A 21,640-nucleotide genomic window follows, 5' to 3' on the forward strand; every position below is an offset into this window, starting at 1 on the left:
TGAAAGCAGTACTGTGATGGAAAACTAAACACTAGACCCCTAATGAGAGGATGATTTTGATACATTTACCGTATATGCCGGCATATTAGGCGACCCGGCGTATAAGACGACCCCCGTCTTTATAGCCGGGCCGCATTCCTAGAACGTCGACTTATACGCCGGAAACTACCAGTATTTCCGGCGTATAAGACGACTCGGCGTATAAGATGACCCCCGTCTTTGGCGCCAATTTCAGCGCTCGCGGAAGTCGTCTTATACGCCGGCATTTACGGTAGATAAAATTACATGCCTAGTTTTCACTGTAAACCATCAATTATATTTTGAAATTACATGTCCCAAAATATTGACAAAATCATGCACATTTTGATGTGACCTTTTCAAGTTATTTAATATGAAAGACAAAAAGCAGTTTTTGTAACTGCTTATGCTATACACTTTATTTTGTATACACAAGTAAAAATAATTCTTCAAAATGTATTGAAATCAATTCAGAAATAATGCAAACTATGGAAGGATAATATAATTATACATACTTTTCTTTTAAACTGAAAGCCCTATTTGTGTGAGCAAACTAATCCTCAAAATGATTAACTAGCTGTGCCACAGGTATGGAGATTTTTCTGTTGAGGATGGCCCTTTTTTGTATTTTTCTGTAAAGTAAGCTCTGCAAGAAAGACTTGCAAGGAAAAATTCCTCAGTTTCAAGCTGGCTGATGTATGACATCAAATGCAGTTTTGCATATGCAAATACAATCTTGTTGCTACTTCTAATTGCTGATTACTAATCCCCCCAAAAAACAGAAAGAGAACAGAAGACATAATCACATCCAGATTGTTAAATAAAACACAAAATTAAATCGTGTAAAACATTGCCTACTACAATCTTGTTTTGCTGCCTCCTAATTTTTAAGCCTTTCTGAGTACATAGTAATTTTCTTTCTCCAAAACTATTTCATACTGAAAAACATCAAGTATTTATTTGACAAAATACAATTAAAAGATTGAAGAGTTGTATGTTAAGAGTAACTCTTAAATGTTGGAGTGAGTTTGCTATGAATTCAGCTCACAGAATTAATGTTTGGTGTGTTGTGTCTACTGAAACAAGGAACAAGTTGCTGTCATAATCTACACAATGACGATAAAGGCAATGGTGGAACAATATATAATGGGCAATAATTTATTCAGGTTACATACATAAAACAAAAATGAATTATGCTTCTGTACTTTTTCATACAATGCCAAACCTGCTTTTTTTTGTTTTTGTTTTACTGTGGGTGCTCTCCAGATGTGAAGATTTCAATTCCCTGAATTTCCTACATAATATAACTATTGCTGAGGTTTTCAGGGGTTGAAACACACATTCTGGAAGCTATCTTGGTTGCCGATTACTGAACTAAATTATTTTTCTTGTCCTCTGCTAATAAATTTAATGTTTAACTTTACATGTCTAGACTGTTTGCAATCAGACTTATTAAGCTGAAACATGCTTATATCCAAATACTTTACAGAATCACCACATTAAAAAGTGGCCAAAGGAGAAAATCACTCACATTTCTAATATGTTTAAGCCTATTGGTTTTCATCTTAAGCATTGCAAGTTCCATATTAAATGATAGCAACAATATAAAACTTTCAAAAGCTAGGGGATTTACATAAAAATAAGAAACTCCGCCGCCAAAGAGATTGCAATAAAACAGTTCAACAACTGGATATATTAAATGTGAATCACTCCTAATTATATAATAGTGGGATGCTGCTTGTGGGTTTAACCACAAAAATGTTTTAGCAAGGCTTAGTTATTTTTTGCAATAAAGCTTACTTTTCTACTAATTATCCCATTAAGTGTTATTTTTCTACCGAAGCTCAGTAGTTCAATATTAATACACTAAGAATTAGAGTCTGTAGGAAAGAAATCAATGAATAGGCAGTATGCATCTATATGTCCCTTTTATTATTATGAAAGATTGAGCCACACTTTATTTAGGAGTGAATGAGGTTTAAAACAGGTGCCTAGTAATGGATAATGTACTGTCAGCTAAACTCAAATTTCAAAGTTCTCTAAAATATATTTCCATTAAAAGCATATTAATTCTTTTTTCAATTAGGATCAAATCAGTCTTCTCTATACATAGTTCTTTACAACAACAATATGTAAAGGACCTATGAAAATCAAATATTTAGGAAATAAATACAAATATCCGCAATTTTTCACATAATATTGTTTCGAATATTCTACTTCTAGTGTAAGTATAAAGTAAACCAACATTACCACTTTAGTTTTTCTTAGCTATAATTTATCCTATTTTATTAAAAAGCATTTTATACAATGAAAACAGGGTCAATATGCAATGGAACATTATAGGATAGATGGGTTCAGGATTATGATGCAGTGGCAAAAAACAGCAGAAAAAAATAATCATTTGGAACATGGTGCAGTTTCTCCAGTCTTGATTGCTCAGCTCCTGTTTTCAGTGCAGATTTTATATTTGCCTTTCAGATCTTTTTGCAGATAGTAATAAAAGTTATTTTTTTCCACAAAAAACAGCAATATTTTTGAGCAAGCTTTAAATTTCCTTACAATGTTACAAGTTATTTTGCTGTAGGATTTCTCAGAAGAGCTCACCATCTTCCAACTGTTCAGTTCTGAATTAAGGCTTTGTATACAGTACCATTTATAAAAAGGAGACAGTGCCATGCTCAATTCATATGACCTACTAGGCTGTAAACAGTAGACCTGTTTCAGTTATTTTCATGGGCAAAATAATATCTAACTGGTGGTCCTGGCAAGTCTTCTTCACCATCTATTTCAGGAGCAAATGACACTGTGAGGTCCACATATTTCTTATTCACCACTGGCTTCACAAGTTTTTGCATCCTATGAGATATGATTGAAAAGTAAGTAACAAATACATCACAAGTGAGTTTCTTGAAGAAGAATTAGAAAACTAATTCAAGACATAATTTCTACAGATTAATAGATCTTTAAGGACATAATCAGAATCAATCTGAGAGATGTTAATAAAAATATGCTATGATTGTACAATAGCTAGGGGGCATTGTTAATATTTACTATCAATGTTTGTTTATTGACTTCTCTGACATAGGGATTCTAGCTTTCCAGAATAATTTTGCTTTTTGATAAGAAAAGGTAGTTACAAGTAGTTATCAATTTGCAATCATTCGTTTAGTGACAGTTCAAAGTTACAATGGCACTGAAGAAAATGATTTATGATCATTTCTCACATTTACGATTGCTGCAGAATCCCAATGGTCAAGTGATCAAAATTTGGATGCTCAGCAACTAGCATGAATTTATAATAGTCACACTGTCCCAGGGTCATTTGATCACAACAAAGTCATGAGAAAGATTCATTTAACAACTATATTACTAATTTAACAGCTGCAGTGATTCTGCTTGCTATGTATTTCAGCTCTTGATAAAATGATATGATTTAGGATGTGTGAGATGAGGAAAAAAGATAACTTCAAACTCTACCTTCTAGTCCTTTAATGTCCCCTGCCCTCACTTCTTTTGCCAGGCCTTTGTATGTACTAGTTCTTTGTTTTTCTCTGTCTTAAAGACTTTTAGCATCTTATATAGATTATTAAACAACATTAGAACATCCACAAAAACATTTTTAAAAAAATCCAAAAACAAAACCACAAACTGTAAAATAGAAAATAAAGATAGCATAATAAAATACAAGGTTAAAACTTAAGTAATTTGAATAAACAGGAAAGTGTTTTCTATCTGATAAATATACATCAATATGATAAATCTTCAGAGACAGTTAAAACCTACCATACAATGGAAACTAATTGAATAGAAAAAAAATACAGATGGTGAGAGTCAGAAAGAGATAACATTAAGGAAGTAAGATAACCATATAGGCAAAAATAGCTAGGTCTGAGAAAGGAAGAGGAAAGTCATAAAATAGATAAATAGTTTTTTTAAAGGAAATGGCTAGCCAGAAAGGAAGGTTGAATGGAGAACAGGAAAAGAACTTATTGTTTAAAATGGGGACATAAATATATACTGAGTTTAAAATAACCATTAACTGTCTAATTTTTCTTATTCTTATTGTATATGTGAATATGATTTAGTATGTTATCAGGAAATGTGTATAGGCGGACGGAAAGAGTGTAACCTCATACTACTTCAGCCAATGGGGAAAGAGGAGGGCTGTAGCGGCCGGTGATAGGGATGAATAAAAGAAGGAGATATTTTGGGTTAAAACTTTGGAGAGAACCAAGCTTTGATAGCTTCTCTCCCCGCTTATTGCAATAAATGAAACAAAAGGCCTTCACTGTGTCTTGGCTGGTTATTGGTCAGGCGAGCTTGCCTCTGGTCACGAAGGAAAGTAGCCTTGGGGGCTCGTCCGGGATTTGCATCTGTTCCATCTTTGGCAGCCGGGGATATTCGAAAGGGGAATGCGCATCTGGGTAAGTTTTTTCCCAGCCCTAAAGATCGGATTGCCCCTGCTCAAACAAGGAAGAATTGGAGATCCCGAGATGGAAAGCCAGGACCCAGTGAAAACCTAAGGGAAAGTCGGCCGACCTAAGGAAGGACTTCAACTCAGCCTGACAGGTAAGATACCAGAGGGGTATCTGTATATCAGAGATGTGTTAATGGGCAATAAGAGTTTGAAGAGGAGGGACGCCTCCCCGGCCAGTGTGCCAGCCAATAAGGAAAAAGAGGAAAAGTATTTACATTCTGGAATGAACCCCCTTAGGGAGATGGGAATCCCTTAGGGAGAATGTTGAAGTGTTTTAAGTCAATGCTTTAAACAAGGCATTTGCTATACCTGGCCTAAGTACATGTTTGGCCAGCCAATAAATTAAATTGGGCTTCTCAGCTTAGCTTAGAGCAATGGGGAATGGATAGGCAGTGGTTAAAGTCTATCAGAAACGCTCCTTGCATTTCCCCACTGCCTGGAGAACAAGCTACAAGTTGCCCCAAAAGAGTAAAAGTGGAGATTTAAAGTGGAAATTATATTTAATGGCCTGTGTGTTTGGGGATTGTATTGACTCATTTCTAAAGACCTGCGGGAGGGGAGGGAGAGACCCTCTAACAGTAATATACAAAACAACAAGGTCTTATTCCAAAAGGAAAATTTGGGAGATGGAGCTCATTGGCTTTGAAAAAGTTCCTTGAAAATAAGAATGATTGTTTTGCCTGGGGTGAAGCATTTGGAATTTTTTTGTGTCTGGTGTAAAAGCAAGAAAGGGTGAAGAAGGGTAGTTTCTTAGTAATTAGAAGGACAATGGAAGGTGTTAAAAGAATGGAAATAATCAGATGGAAGAGAGGGAAAGAGAGAGAGAGAGAAAGAAAGGAGCTGTGTGAAGTTTTATGCCTGGCCAGGATGAAAGGCGAGAACTCTGATCTACTATTTTGTGTGAAAGAGTTAAGTAGAAAGTTATGTATTTCTTGAGGTTCCTATAGTTTGGAAGGTAACAAGAGAGGAGAAAACCTCTCTCCAAAGGGGAGGGGGAATTGTCCCCCTTAACATCTTTTGAAATCAGGCAATCTAGGAAACTAATAGAAGATCCTATTGAAGTAGGAAAACAGGTTAGAAATTTTTTTTAGGACCAATGGAAAGCATGGGAAGGTATTAGGGTACAAATGCAAAATTAGACACAGGGAAAACTAAAACAATAGAAGATTTATTAGCGGTAAAAGAGGCTCAGAAAGTATATGTGAAGAGAGAAGAGGAGAGAGATAAACATAAGATAAGATAAAAATCATGGCTCAGATATTGCAAACAGTCCAGCAAAGAGGATGGGGAAGAGTAATTAGGAAAGGCAGGCTGGGGGTGAGGACAGCCAGTTGGCACCAGGGGATATAAATCTCTAGGAGAAAAATTTTCCCCAGTCCTTAAATAAATAAATGTGCCTTTTGTAAGGAGGAAGGACACTGGGAAAATGAGTACGGTACCTTAAGAGGAAGGAGGGGGAAGAACTAGCACATTTGGTGAATTTTGAGGATTAGGGGTGTCAGGGGACTAATCTGTTTTTTTTTGGTTCAGCTTTTTAGGAACCCCTGATAAACCTTAAAGGCTGGATCCCTGGAGGAGGAAAGACTGTACTTGGTGGATTCTGGACCACCAGATTTACCCTGAACTTTTACCTCCAGGAATGCAAATTGGGAAAGGGAAGATTAAGGATCAGGCAATTGGGGACATGTAGTAGAAGCAACAATATTTAAATCTGCTATGGTCCAGACAGTAGTAAAAGGACCTGAACTTTGTATTGGTTAAATGGCGCTGCAATTTGGCCAGGGGGTACTTAATTGGTAAATTGGGGATTGTTATTATGGGGAATGAAAGAGAAATAATTGTAAATATTATGACCTTGAGTGAGGAAGCTCAAGGAAAAGTGGACCCTCTTATATGGGCCCAAGAGGGCAATAGAAGAAGGGTACTCATGGATCCTTTAAAGGTCACTTTAAAGAACCCTGGTGAAGTAATTCACCAGATACAGTATAACATTACATTGGAAGGAAGAATGGGTTTAAAGCCCATGGCGGAAGGGCTATTGAAGGGGGGGGGGGGGAATTTTTGAGCAATCCTTTTTAAACATGTTTGGTTTGTTACTTTTTTAACCCAAGAATTTCTGCCTTGGAAAAGTAAGAGATGCAAAAAAGAAGAAGAAAAAAAAGGAGGGGGAGGCAGTTTCTGTCTGAATGTGTGTATGTGTGTTTTTAAAGAACAGAAATTGGGTAAAATTTCCTGACTGTAAGGATAATTAATCAGTGGGATAATCTTCTCCAGAAATTGTGGATGCTTCATTATTGGAGGTTTTTGGGAGGAGGTTAGAAATTGATAGGGTCTGAAATGGATAGAGTTTCCTGTTTCAGTAAGGGGTTGGATTAGAGGACCTCTAATGTCCCATCCAACTCTGATATTCTATTTTTGTATGTGTGGCATGCTTCAGTGATTTTCCTTTGCATTTTAGTTTGGATTTATCCTTAATAATGCATTTGAGGGTATTCTTGTCAAAGGAACAATCTTATGATGTTTTATTTAACATCTGATAAATATGTGTCTTTGGGACTCCTTGCTACTGCAGAAAAGATGATTAATTGCTGCATACTGTGTGTGTACAATTTGTTTTCCTTTTCCTTGGAGCCAAGGAGGGGGAGGGAAATCTTTATAGAAAACCAATTTGGTTTCAGGGTTATAGCCACAGGCTGCAAGGCTGGATTTGAGTTCAAATCCTGCTTTAACCATGAGGGTTGGCTGAGTGTTTTGGGGCTGGTTTATTTTTAGCCCTAGGAAGGAGGTATTGGCAAGCCACTTTTGTAAATGTTATGGCAATTTTCCTCCTGAGGGCTGTTTCCAGCAAAAGTTTTGTATAAATTTTTACTCTGTCTGGTTTAGTGAGTGGGGGAAGGGGGAGACAATCTTTTGTCTTCTTAGCTATCCTGGTGTTCTTTGATGTGCTGCCACAAGAGTGATTTGAATGTTATTTGCCTGAGACAAAAGACATTCCAGAAATGTTGGCCCAATGCTAATTGGTGAGCCTATGTGCTTTATCTTTTAAAATCCTGAATGTGTTATTTACAATAAGTTTATTGAGTTATATTTTTGTAACATGGTATCTAATCAGGGTGAAAGGGGGAGGAGAAAGAAAAATGTGACAATTTTTGATAGAGCTTCCATGGACAAGTGTAGTCTATCTGATACAGGACAAATGATTTTTTTCTTTCTTTTCTTTCTTCCACTTTTAAGCTGTGAAAGCAAATACATTTTTATGTAGCTTCCCAGTTTTGTAAGATTTTATTCTGGGAATTACAAAGAAATGGGAAAGCAACTTTTTGGCAGAAGAAAGGATTGAGGGTGTCTAGCAAATAAAGCCCAGTTGGTATGAAAGGAGGTAAAATATCTAGAATATATTATAGTTGAAGGGGAAAGGAAAATAGATAGTAAAAGGATTAAGGATATAATTACCAAACAACAAAAATGGTCTTAAGGGGATTCTGTAGTTATTACAAGGTACTGCAAGAATGGTGATCCAAAAACTATATGAGGGGAAATATTGGGGAATTAAAGCATAGGTAGAAATGTATTTGAAATTCTATGCTACCCTTGGAATTTATGGGATAGCCCAAAGGGCTACAGAGGGATGTTTGATATGTAAAAGGGTTAATAAAGGGTTAAGGCTCCCAAAGGAGGGAGACAAATAGCTAAATGTAGAACAAGTACTGGGGTCTCTGTCTTCTCTTTGACAGGAAGGCTTGGTGGCGCAAACAACTCCTTTGGAATTTCCAGTCCATAAGATCCAGCCGGGACAGTGGGTGCTGAATCGTAAATGGAAGGAGGAACTTCTACAACCAAAGAAAGGAAGTTCCTTATGTTATATCTGCTGTCCGGAGGGCTGAGAAGGGTTGGACTCACTACACATGAGCAAAGGTGGTGACTGGACCTGAAAGAGGGTGGACAGTTATTCCAGGACAAGGACTGAAAGCCACGTTTAAAAGGACTTGAATGGGTAGTGGACCAGAACCCCTACCTATTTTGAATATCTCTATTAGAATTTCAGGTGACCCCAGACGATGAACAAAGATGTTGGTGGCGACTCATCAGAGAAGTAAAAGTTGTTTGTTACAAATAAAATGAATAATTAAGTCAGAAGTCATACCATTAGAAACTGAAAATGTAGAATTGTACATTGTAAGAATTAGGTGGTAGATGTGTTACCTCTGTAATAGCTAGTGATTATTATTATTGTTTTAATTGTGGATCAATTTGTGGGTGTGAAATATTGTGTAATAATCATGAAGAGTGGATTCTACTTCTAATATTACTGAAGACAACACACCAGAACAACCTGGGAAATAAAGGTAAAAATTTGTTTGTGGGATTTAAAGGTAGATGACAATCATGAAGCAGTGATGGACATTGCAAAAGGAATCAGGAATGTGGCCAAAGCTCCTGAACAAAAGTATGAAAATATGTGGGGTGATTGGAGTTGGTTAATAAATTGGCTTCCCAATTTTGGATGGTTAAAACAAATACTTATAGGACTAGTGTTTATAGTTGTGATAGGTATTATGTGTTGTGTCTGTCTCCAATGTTTACCCTGCTGTATTTCATTTTGCACTAAAACATTGGGGTCAGTAGAAAAAAAAACAAAACATCTCTGGAGAAGATGTACAGATTCAATTTATGTTATCTAATATAGCCAAAAATGAAGATTCATCAGAGTATACAGAAATACAGGGGGGATTGATAAATATACATCAATATGATAAATCTTCAGAGACAGTTAAAACCTACAATACAATGGAAACTAATTGAATAGAAAAAAAATACAGATGGTGAGAGTCAGAAAGAGATAACATTAAGGAAGTAAGATAACCATATAGGCAAAAATAGCTGGGTCTGAGAAAGGAAGAGGAAAGTCATAAAATAGATAAATAGTTTTTTTTAAAGGAAATGGCTAGCCAGAAAGGAAGGTTGAATGGAGAACAGGAAAAGAACTTATTGTTTAAAATGGGGACATAAATATATACTGAGTTTAAAATAACCATTAACTGTCTAATTTTTCTTATTCTTATTGTATATGTGAATATGATTTAGTATGTTATCAGGAAATGTGTATAGGCGGACGGAAAGAGTGTAACCTCATACTACCTCAGCCAATGGGGAAAGAGGAGGGCTGTAGCGGCCGGTGATAGGGATGAATAAAAGAAGGAGATATTTTGGGTTAAAACTTTGGAGAGAACCAAGCTTTGATAGCTTCTCTCCCCGCTTATTGCAATAAACGAAACAAAAGGCCTTCACTGTGTCTTGGCTGGTTATTGGTCAGGCAAGCTTGCCTCTGGTCACGAAGGAAAGTAGCCAGGAGCACATAACATATCTAGGATCTGATCCATAATTTTTTATTTATTTATGTTTTGTGTTTCTGGAGCACTCATCTCTATGATTATCTCTTTCCTACTTTTTAAAGAAAAAAAATCCAAATGGATTATTCCTAGTGAGCAAAGATTACATAAATCAAAAAGGTGTGCAGGTAGCCCCAGACTTACAACAGTTCATTTATGAACTGATTAAAGTTACAACGGCATTGAAAAAATTGACTTATTACTGTTTTGCACATGATCGTTGCTGAATCCCTATGGTCAAGTAATCAAAATGGGGTCCCTGGAAACTGAGCAGATGTTGAATCGGTCTGGAGGTGACTAGAAACTCCAGGGACAACCCGGACTGGATGGTATGCAGTACCCAGTTGTCCATGGAGGTTTGTTCCCACTGATGGAAGAAATGGGCTAGTCTTCCTCCAATGGGGAGGTCGGGGTAAGGGTCATTTGTTCTTCTGGTAGGGGCGGCCCACGAAAGGGCTGTTTAGTCTGATTTTGTTGCCTGGATCTGAACCCTGGTCTGTCATAGGGACAGTCGTATGGTCTGTCCTGCCTGGTCGTGTATGTTTTTGCGTTCTGATTGAGAGGTGCGGTTGTCGTTTGGCGAAAGGGCTGCCTCCAAAAATAAGGCGCGGGACGTCTGTCAGATTTTTTGTTTAAGTGAGCCATGACCTTATGTTTGTCATTCTCGAAGAGATAAGGAGCCAGGGCCTCCCCAAACAAATTGCCGCCTAAATAGGGGGTGGTCGCTAGGCGCCACTTAGCCTTGGTGTCAGCCTGCCAGTGTTTTAGCCATAGCATCCTTCTGGCGATTATATTGGACGCTATGGATCTAGAGGAGAAGATGGCCGATTGGAGTGTTGCATCCGCAGCATATTCCGTGGCTGTCACCATCTTGGCCAGGTCCTGGTGAGTCCGCAAGTCCTCAGCCGGGATCCTGGCCTGTAGTTGTTGTAACCACAGGAGGGTAGTCCGAACAAAGAAGGAGGCCGAGGTGGCCGCTTTGATGGCCCATGCCGTTGACTAATGAGTTTTGCGGAAGGTTTGCTCCCACCTTTTGTCATCAGCTTTGAGGACCTCCATTAGGTCCCCTGCAACAGCTGTCTGGGAAACCAAGGGGTCCAGGCTTCGTCCACCTTGGGAATCTCTAGTGCCTCCTTGAGATCTGAGGATGTGTTGTACATCCTCTTGTCCGTGCCACTCACCGAGGGGAGGGAAGAAGGAGAAGTCCATTGTTTCTTGATCTCCTGCAGGAAAATGTCACGACAAGGCACGTGGTGTTCCGTTGTCACCTTGGCAAAAAATATGTCACCTGCAGTTGAGGGAACTGTTCAGCCCCTATGTTCGCAGTGGACGTGGCCTTGCGAAGGATTGTGAGAAATAGATTGGGATTAAATAGATCTCCCAATGGGGATGGTTCAGGGGGAAGTTCCTCATCCTCAGACAAGGTGATTTCCAGTGGCTCCTCTTCTTGAGGAGAGGAGTAACCGCTCATGGAGGAATGGGCTGGAGATGCAGGCTCCTGGATAGCCTGGATCTCTGTGGGGAGTTCAAGTGATGGTGTGGTCGAGGTGTGGGCTCCCTGATCGTGTTGGACTGAGCGCTGTGATAGAGCGCGGTCCACCACTTTGGTTAACAGGGCCTCCAGACGTCTGTCTGAAAAAATATCCCCTATGTCATGGCCCCTGAGTACAGTGGTCGGGGGTGACAAGGTAGGAGTACCTGTGACAGTGGCTGTTTGTTGGGCCGATATGCGGGGCGAGCCTAGTGGTGGCGGAGATCCCGGAATGGACCATACGCCCTGTGTCGATGTCGATGGGCTCAATGGTAGTTCCATCTCGGTGGAACTTTATCAGACAACAAGTCACAGGACTGTTGATGAACCACAAAAACCACCAGGTACTACCGAAAGACGAAATGGAGGCTATGGAACAACTAAAGAAGGACAACTCCATTGTGGTATTACCCGCAGATAAAGGAAGGGCCACGGTCGTGATGGACAGGGTGCTGTATACCAACAAAGCACTTGAACTACTTGGCACCTTGACCCACAAAAAATGTCTTTCATGTACCCGGACTTACAGCCTAAATGTTGGAGATGTGGTTGCTTGGATGCCACCTATTACCACATTTGGTGGTCGTGCAGAGAGATAAAAGCATTTTGGATTAAGATATGGTGGAATATTCAGAGAATTTTCAGAAGGAGGGTAAAATTTACTCCGCAGTTATTTTTGTTGGGTATAGTTACTGATTGTGATACAAAGGAGGTTATATTGATGTTAAATTTGATTACAGCCGCAAGGCTGTTAGTAGGACAATATTGGAAGAAGGAATCCTTGCCTACACTGCAGGAATGGTTTTTTAAAGTGTCCTATTTGGCGGAAATGGCAAAGATTTCGGCTTTCTTAAAGGAACAAACGCAAGAGAAATTTCTTGCTGTTTGGGATAAATGGATAGAATTTATACAATTTAAATTGGATATAAAAAAATATCATATTGCTTTTTCATAATTCTTATTTTTATATACATATACATATATTTCAGTCTTATTTTTTTTTCTTTTTTATATATAATTTTTTTAATTCTTTTTTAATTAAGCCTATATTCTGCTCTGGGAAGCTCAGGGGGGGGAAGGGGGGGTGTTTTGGGGGGGGATGGGGAAGGGGATGTTATGTTTAGTTTTTTGTATATGTTGTTTTCTGTTTTTGTATTGTTATATTTTTTCTGTTTTTTTGTAAAAACTTATAAAAATTTTCAATAAAAAAAAAAGCACTTGAACTACTTAAGGATACTACAGCGTACAAGGTAATAGAGAGGGACCCCATGACGGCGCTTAAAAATCGCGTCAATAAGATACTTAATGGCCTTAAACGTGGGGGGAGGATAGGGGATGACACCTTGAGAAGGGTACGTCCTGTGGACTCGGCAATGGCCAGATTCTACGGGCTACCCAAGATCCATAAGGATGGTGTCCCCCTCCGCCCTATTGTGGCATTTAAGAACACCCCGACTTCGGGTCTGGCCAGGTGGCTGAGTAACCATATCAGTCACTTGGTCAGTGATAGCACTACCGCTATAAGGTCAGCAGGAGAGTTCTTAGATATGATTAGGACCCTAAGGATAGAGGATGATGAGCTAATGGTGTCGTTTGACGTTGTGTCGCTCTTCACCTCTATCCCGCAGGATCTCGCGGTCACGGTAATAAAGGACCGCTTGAACCAGAAGGGCCTGGGACAACAACTACAGGACTCCCTCCGAATTAACGATCTAGTGGACCTTTTAGAGATGTCCTTAAAAACCTTTTTTACATTTCAAGGTACCACGTATGAACAGGTCAAAGGAACACCCATGGGGTCCCCAATCTCTAGCGTCATAGCAGAGGCTGTGCTGCAACAACTAGAGCACGTAGCGATGGCCCAATACCAACCTAAATTCTGGGCCCGCTACGTTGACGACACATTCGTGGTCATCAAAAGGGAGCATAAAGCTAACTTTGTGGGCATACTCAACTCGGTATACCCTGACATTCAGTTCACGGAGGAGGAGGAGAGCCAGGGGAGACTGGCGTTCTTGGACGTAATGGTCCACCGTCAGCCAGATGGGACCCTGAGCACGAGTGTATACCAAAAACCTACGCATACAGACAGAATTCTGCATTATGTTAGTAACCATCCTATGACCCACAAAGTTAGCTGCATAAGAACGCTATTTAGACGAATAGACTCCCATTGCAGCACAGCCAAAGCTAAAAGGGAAGAAAGAAACCATCTCTTCCAAATATGCAGACGCAATGGTTACCCTACCAGGTTCATCAGACGCTGTAGTATACCACCCAAACCCCGGATGAGCTCGGATATGAAGGAACTCCCGTCACAGATAACCCGTGTCACCCTTCCATACATCAGCAATGTTTCAGAAGCAACAGCCAGGTTGTTAGCCCCCCATAAAGTGAGGGTGGCTCACAGACCTGTTCAAACTTTAAGATCCAAAGTGATGCGCCCAAAAGACCCGCTCCCCAACACTGAAAAATCGGCAATCATATATAAAATCAACTGCAAAGATTGCCCCGTTAATTATGTTGGAGAGACTTCAAAAAGAATGAAGACTAGGGTCCATGAGCATAAATTAGCGGTGAAAAGGGGGGAACAGCACTCCCAAGTATGGGCGCACATGGCGGGTTCTGGACATTGCTTTGACTTTGATAATGTATGCATCCTGTCCGGTGACAACACGAAAGAGGGCCGGTTACTAAAAGAGGCATGGCTCTCTGACGGGGACTCTGTCAACCGGCACATCGATTTGTGCCCGGCACATCTAACTTTAAGAGCATGGAGCAGGCGAGACCACCCACCCTTAAGGAGATACCCTGCGACAGTATCACGTAACCCTAGGGAAGAAGTTATGGAGGGGATGAATTTTCACCCCCCACAACAACAGCAACGGCCCATGGACATTCAGGAGAGTAATCAACGATTGAGGGACTCTTCCCCCCCTGCTCCAGGACCATGCACACGCTCCCGGACAGTGAGAGAACGGTTGCATGATGAGAAAGAGGCAATTAGCCAACAAACAATCATTCCCGACCCCCCAAAACCCAAAACAGCGATGATCCAGCAGCATCAGGAAAGAAGGAGGATGGGACCGGCTTGCCCTGTGATGACAGTCCATCAACGGAAACAACAGAGCGCCAATCGGAATGCCCGAGAGGATATAGAGATCGACAGCAGTGTGAATGGGGGGGAAATGCAAACAAGGGTAGAATGTGATAGAAACTGTAAAAAAGATCACTGTGTTGATGGAGGGAGGGATATAAAGGAACCAGGCATACATACTCAAAAAAGGAGGGCACACGAGGGCTTGTGTGAGGAGGAAGGAGATATTCAAGGGATTCAGTCTGACATGGAGTCCGAGAACATTGACAATGGGGTGAAAGAGCAAGTAGATGTCAGACGGAATGGCAATGACAGAAACGGAGTTTATGCAGCCAAAGAGAGGGAAATGGAAAGCAAGGGATGGGGAGAAAGGCTGAGAGTGCTCCCCCATAGAATGAGGGATGACAATTGGGGAGCAAGTAAAGATCAGAAGAAGGAGGAAGGTAGGAGACACGGAGGTGTGAAGAGGGAACAACTTAGAGATATGAATGACCAAAAAAGGGGAGGAAAGAACCTCCCTAATTCAAGACAGTGGGAGGTAGAGGGGAATAATGACACACCCACAAGCAGTAAAAGCAAGAAAAGAGGAGTCATCAGTATGGAAGCCGTAATTAAAAAGCAGTTAAATCAATTAGGACCTACGACAAGATCTAGGAGCCGTGTGCAAATGACGGCTCACCTATAAAGGCACTCTCCCACAGACCAGCATTAACCCTGACGATGTCAGAAGTATCTGACGAAAGCTTGGTGATCGGTGATGGTATTAAACTTTTATAGTTTATTATATTCCTGGTGTTCACACTTTATTGGTAATTGATTATGGATTCACCCAGGAATCATATTTTTATTTTCACTATTCTTATTAATATATATATATATATATATATATATATATATATATATATATATATATGTAGGTCTTTGGTTGTTCGGGTTTTCTCCCACGTAAAATTGGAAGTGTCTTGGCGACGTTTCGACGAAGTCCCATTCGTCATCTTCAGGCTGGTGTTTTCAGCTTCGTGCTCGAGCAGCAACTGCTCGAAGCACGAAGCTGAAAACAACAGCCTGAGATGACGAATGGGACTTCGTCGAAACGTCGCCAAGACACTTCCAATTTTACGTGGGAGAAAACCCGAACAACCAAAGACCTACATACAAACACCCGCGAAAACCTCAGAAAACATATATATATATATATATATATATATATATATATATATATATATATATATATATATATATATATATATATATATATATATATATATATATAATGCTCTGCTATATGACTTGCTATGCCTGGCCTACCACGTGGCTCCCCCTAGACCGCGCCTACAGTGAGGTAGGCCTCATGGGCCTAGAAGGCCTCCCGTGGCCTAGAGGGCCTCCCGTGGCATCCACGGATCCGCAGCTTTTGGGGGTGCGCGCTGCGATGCTGGGTTGGCTTTCTTCTGGAGCCTACCCTCCCCCAGCTGCCTAGTTGCCAGGAGCTTTGCCAAAAGGAAAAAAAAGGCTCCGTTTACTTTGGGGCTTGAAAAATGGCAGCCACGGCCCGTTTCCTTCCGAAAACGGGCTCCGCGGCCTTTCTGTGTTTTTTGGTGTTGGGGGGTGGTGGTGAATGCAGTGCTGGGTGTGCGCTGCGATTTCGCCGCTCTGGGGCTTGATTTGGCTGAAAAAAATCAGCTTCCCTTCAGCTTCCTTTGTCTGCAAGGGCAACCAAAATGGCCCTGCGTTTGCCCTGGGCTGCTGCAGCGAGCTCCCATGATTCGGATTCAACTTGAATCCGAGTCTGGAGCTTGCTATTTTTCCCCCAAAACTGGGGGAAAAACCCTTGGGAGCTGGGAAGAAAGGCACAGCAGGTAGTCTCTGCTGGTTCCTTCTTCCTCCCCCCCCCCACCAGAGCCCTGGGAAAGGGATGGGAAGCTGGAGGAATTTCCCCCCCCCACACACCACCTTTTAAATAACTTGAGATCACAAATGATCTCAGTGCCTGTGGGGAAATTGTTAAAAGAAGGTAGCCAATTTAAAAGCCAATAATTTAGGGAGAATCCACCAATGAATTGCTCTGACTAACCTGAAATCTCTGAGAGCCAAGCCAACACGAGTCTGGAAGAGCTGAGACCAAGTTAAGAATGGAGCCCCAGGCAAGAGGGGGCGTGTCAAATTTGGCTACTTGGTCTCAAGAGCAGGCAGACAGAGAAAACCCATTGGTGGATTATCCATCTCCTGTACTGGAGAAAGGCTGTACAATGGGACAAAACTCAACTAACAAATGTCTTGCTTAGTAACAAAAATGTTGGGCTCATTTGTTATTGTAAATTGAGGAACTACCTGTACTTTGCTATATAGAAGAACACCTGTTCTATTTTAGAAATAAACATATCTTCAAAAACATGGTTATCAATCTAGCCTTATACAAAACAGAATTCTTCTCTCCACTCACATCTTAGAAATAGAACAGAAAATTTAAGTGTTTACGCAATATGTCACATTATTTTCAGTTGCAAAATAATATGCTGACAGAATACAGTCATGTGGTGGAACAATAATCTTATATCTCCCAGTAATACTAAACCCATGTTCTTTGCTAACAATGTGCACTCATTCTACTGAACAGACTTATCATAAAAAGCTAAAAGTGCAGTATTTGTTTTTATAGTGGAAGGAAATATCCTCAAAAGGGATATTTAAAAGTGATGTTCATCTGAAACTGAGATTCCTAGAACATTTGCCCTGACAGCAACTTGAAATTACCAATTGAAGACAACTCTGCAAAAGCAGAGCTGACATTCACAGATCATCATTGGACCCTCTCTGTATGAGGAAGGGATGGGAGATCACCCATATGTGCTCCGGATGGCTGCTCCAATGAGAAAACTGCAGGACAGCTTGGTATCAAAGGTGGATTTACAATTGACAGGCCCAAAAAATTATTTAGAAAACAATGTTTCATTGGATCTACAAAAGAAACTGGCTAAGGTTTTAAAATTTAAAAGGAAAATACAAATGATAATGTAAGGACCCACCCCACTTTGCATCTTAAGAAGACAGAACTCTTGGAATAATTCTTCCAACAGGAATCCTTTATTAAGAGAAAATGGTTGCAGGCATGCTAGACAGGACTTGGGGTCCAAGCTCTCCCATTCAAGGTTTTAAGGGGTTCCCCAGTAGTCCCACCCAATCAACCCCCCTTCCAGTGATAGTTTCAAGTATCACAATTCCACCTCCTTTCTTCTTTCTTCCGTCTGGATGGAGACTTCAGATACTACATGAAAGGCAATTACCCTTCTTTGATATGTTAACGCTTAGAGGTTACAATAAACACACATTCAGCTCTTTGAAGTGTAAAGAAGGAAGTGAGGGCCATAAAGCCCCTTTGCTCTCCCCCTTCTCTCCCTCTTATGGCAGAATCCAGAGAAGGCAGAATTGGGAGTTTCTATATTTGATAATTTAAAGATGAAATATAATTGGATTCTGACATCCGGCCCCTCTTAACAATAAGAGAGATCCACCTGAAAGAAAACGCAAGTAAAAATTTTAGTTAGGCTTGTTAGGATACTCTGTGTGAAACTTCTTCAATAGCTTCGGGGCTCTGACATGACGTTTATGGACCCACTCATTTTGTGAGGGAGGGAGGTGTTTCCAGGCAACTAGGTACTGAGTTGCTCCATGATATCTCCTAGAGTCAAGGACTTCCTTTATTTCGAAGTGTTGTTCACCCTCCACCATGATTGGAGGTGGTGGGGGGGGGATTTTTGGCCGTAGAGGTGACTGATGCTCTCTTTTCAGCAAGCTGCAATGAAAAATTGGGTGTATTTGCCTGAGATTTTTGGGTAATTCTAATTCTACTGTTACTGGATTTATGATTCTTTTAATTGGAAAAGGTCCTATGTATTTTGGTCCAAGTTTTTTACAGGGCTGTAGGGACTTTAGGTATTTTGTAGATAAGTACACCATCTCTCCTATAATGAATGGTGTAGGCTCAACCCTTTTTTTATCGGCTTGTGTTTTGTAAGCCTGCCTAGCTTCATCTAGTGCTTTTCTGACTATTGGCCAGGTGTTTTGTAATTTTTCCATCCATTCTTTCAGCGAGGGGATCGTTGGTTCGTTTGGGGTTAATTCTGGCATGGGGTTGAAACTTTGACCGGTGGCTATTTGAAAAGGAGTGTAACCTGTGCTGGAGTGGACTGCATTATTGTAGGCAACTTCTGCAAAGGGGAGTAAGTCCGCCCACTCGGTCTGCTGGAAACTAAGAAAACATCTTAAATATTGCTTAAGTACTGAGTTCATTTTTTCAGCCCCCCCATTTCCTTGAGGGTGGTGGCTAGATGTCAGTCCCTGAGTGGTTCCTAAGAGGGATAAAAATTCCTTCCAAAATGCAGACGTAAATTGCACCCCCCTGTCAGAGATGATGCGTTGGGGTGCCCCATGCAATCTGTAAATGTGTTGGATGAAAAGTTTTGCTAAGGCTTTTGCAGTGGGAATCTTTTGGCAAGGGATAAAGTGCACCTGTTTGGAAAACAAGTCCGTGACCGTCCAGACCACAGTATTCCCATTGCTTTCTGGCAATTCCACTATAAAATCCATGGCTATTTCTCTCCAGGGGGCTGAGGGACTTGCCACTGTTTGCAATAGTCCTGGCACTTTCCCTTGCAACCTCTTTGCCGTGGCACATTTTGGACAACTGGCTATATAACTTTCAATGTCCTTTTTCATGGATGGCCACCAAAATTGCCGTTTAATTAAATGTAAAGTTTTTACAAATCCAAAATGCCCTGCTGATTTTGTGTCATGGCAAAGGTGCATGAAAGTTACTCTTTGAGTTGTTGGTATATATAACTTTTCCCCTATCCAAGGCAACCCGTCTTTCATTGTGCACACATTTTTGTTTTTCTGGAACCAATCATCTGTTTCCAAACTTTTTCTGAATTCAATTCCAGTTTGGCTGTCCAGTTGTGGTTTTAATTTGGCTTGGGTTCTTGTGGTTACTGGTGCTGCCAGTTGTGACTCTGCCATTATTGGTCTAGAGTCTGTGGTTCGTGCGCTGTTATATTGGGGCATGCGAGATAGTGCATCTGCCAGGAAGTTCTTTCTTCCTGGTAAATGTTTGAGCTTAAATTGGAATTGGTGAAAATGCTGGGACCAGCGGGCTTGTTTGGGATTGAGTTTCCTGGAAGTTTTCAGGGCTTCCAAATTTTTGTGATCAGTCCACACCTGGAAGGGGATTTTGTTGCCTTCCAGGAACTGTCGCCATGTGAGTAATGCCCAACATATCCCATAAGCCTCCTTCTCCCATACAGGCCAGCGCTGTTCTGTTTCCGTGAGTTTCTTGGATGTATATGCACAGGGTTGCAATACTGCATCATCATTTTCTTGTAATAGCACAGCCCCCACTGCCACATCACTTGCATCTGCCTGTATTATGAAGGGTTTGTCCATGTCTGGGTGCCTTAGTACTGGTTCGGCAGAAAAAAGTCTCTTTAGTCTCTCAAACGCTGCTTGGCACTCCATTGTCCATGTTAGTGGCTGGCTAGGTTTTACTGAGGATGTTCCCTTCGTTTTTAGTAAGTTAGTGAGGGGCAAGGCTATCTGTGCAAATGAGGGGATGAATTGGCGGTAAAAATTTGCAAAGCCCAGGAAACTTTGTAGTTGCTTTCTTGTGCGGGGTGGTGCCCATTCTAATACTGCTTTGACCTTCTCTGGGTCCATTTCAATGCCCTGTGGGGATATGCGATAGCCTAGGTAGTCTATCCTTTCCTGGTGGAATTCGCATTTTGAGAGTTTGGCATATAGGTGAGCGGCTCGCAGCTTCTTTAAAACCGCTCTGACAAGTTTGACGTGTTCTTCTTTTGTTTCGTAAAGATAAGAATGTCGTCCAAGTAAACAAGGACCCCCTTAAACAGGTGCTCCCTTAGAACGTCATTGATTAATTGCATAAAGACTGCAGGGCCCCCTTGTAATCCAAATGGCAAGACTTTGAATTGATAGCACCCCATGGGGCAGTTAAATGCAGTCTTCCATTCGTCCCCTTCCTTGATTCTCACTCGATAGTAAGCTTCCCTTAAGTCTAGTTTAGAAAAAAATTTCCCTTTCGATAGGTGTGACAGCATGTCTTTCATGAGGGGCAGAGGGTATAGGTTGCTTTCACTGATTGTATTCAGGGCCCTATAATCCACGCATAAACGTAAAGAGCCATCCTTCTTCTCTCTAAAAAGGACCGGGGCAGCCACTTTAGGCTTGGCTGGCTCAATGAAACCTCTCTCTAGGTTTTTTTTAATAATCTTTCCATTTCCTCCTTCTCCTTTGGGCTCATGGAGTATAATCTGGGCTTCGGGAGTTTTGCCCCAGGCTTGAATTCAATGGTACAGTCTGTGGGTCGGTGGGGGGGGGGAGCTCATTCGCCCTCTCCTCACTGAAGACTTCAGCAAGGTCTCTATATTCCTCTGGTATTTCTGTTAATCTTTTTTCCTCTCCTATGGATGCTTTTTCTATTCTTGATTCTGGTGGCCTCCCTTGGGGTTTTAAGTCCATAGGGTCCCCCTTCGGGAATTTGATTTCTGTCGTCCTCCAATTTACCCAGGGGTTCCATTTTTTCAACCATTCCATCCCTAGAATCATTGGGCATTCCATACCTGGGGTCACCACAAACGTTAAGTCCTCTTCATGGTTGCCCAGGGAGAGATGTATTGGCAAAGTGGCTAGGGTAGCTGGCACCCCCCCTGCTATGGATCCATCTAGCTGGCCAAATGAGATTGGTTGTTCCAGTCTCCTGGATGGGATGCCCAGATTCCCCACTAGTGTTGGGCTAATGAGGCAGCGGGTACAGCCAGAGTCTATTAAGGCTTTCACCTTCACAGCTTCGGGCATGGGGGGGATTAATATAGTCACTGTTTTGAAGATGGGTGTGATGCATCCACTTACCAGGGGTTCGCCCTCCGAGCTGTCATCTGAGGCATCCACCGGCCCTGTGGTGTAGGCTGGAGTCCTTTCCCCTTGGTGAGCAGAGGTGGGGGTTTCTGCAATTTCCATCATTCTCATGGCCGTTTGTTTTGGCTTAGCTGAATACTTTCCGGGTTTGTTGATTGGGGATCTGTCTGGGTTGTGCTGGGGGGCCTTTGAGCGGCATT

The 21,640-nt window shown here is 41.2% G+C and overlaps 1 protein-coding gene across 5 annotated transcripts in view; it reads right to left on the reverse strand.

Moving 5' to 3' along the window:
* Positions 1-1,153: 1,153 nt before the first annotated feature.
* UBA6 (ubiquitin like modifier activating enzyme 6) overlaps positions 1,154-21,640 on the reverse strand; it is a 177,696-nt gene continuing 157,209 nt past the window's right edge. For 4 of the 5 annotated variants that reach the window (XM_039369355.1, XM_039369353.1, XM_039369356.1 and 1 more), the window contains one exon: positions 1,154-2,874. In XM_039369355.1, coding sequence (XP_039225289.1) covers positions 2,739-2,874 — 136 coding nt within the window. In that variant the 3' untranslated portion in view covers positions 1,154-2,738. The remainder of the gene's footprint in view (positions 2,875-21,640) is intronic. The other variant, XM_039369354.1, reaches the window with a different exon arrangement.

This window comes from Crotalus tigris, unplaced genomic scaffold (assembly GCF_016545835.1).
Source record: "Crotalus tigris isolate CLP2741 ecotype Arizona unplaced genomic scaffold, ASM1654583v1 scf7180000021050.780039, whole genome shotgun sequence".
NCBI lineage: Eukaryota > Metazoa > Chordata > Lepidosauria > Squamata > Viperidae > Crotalus > Crotalus tigris.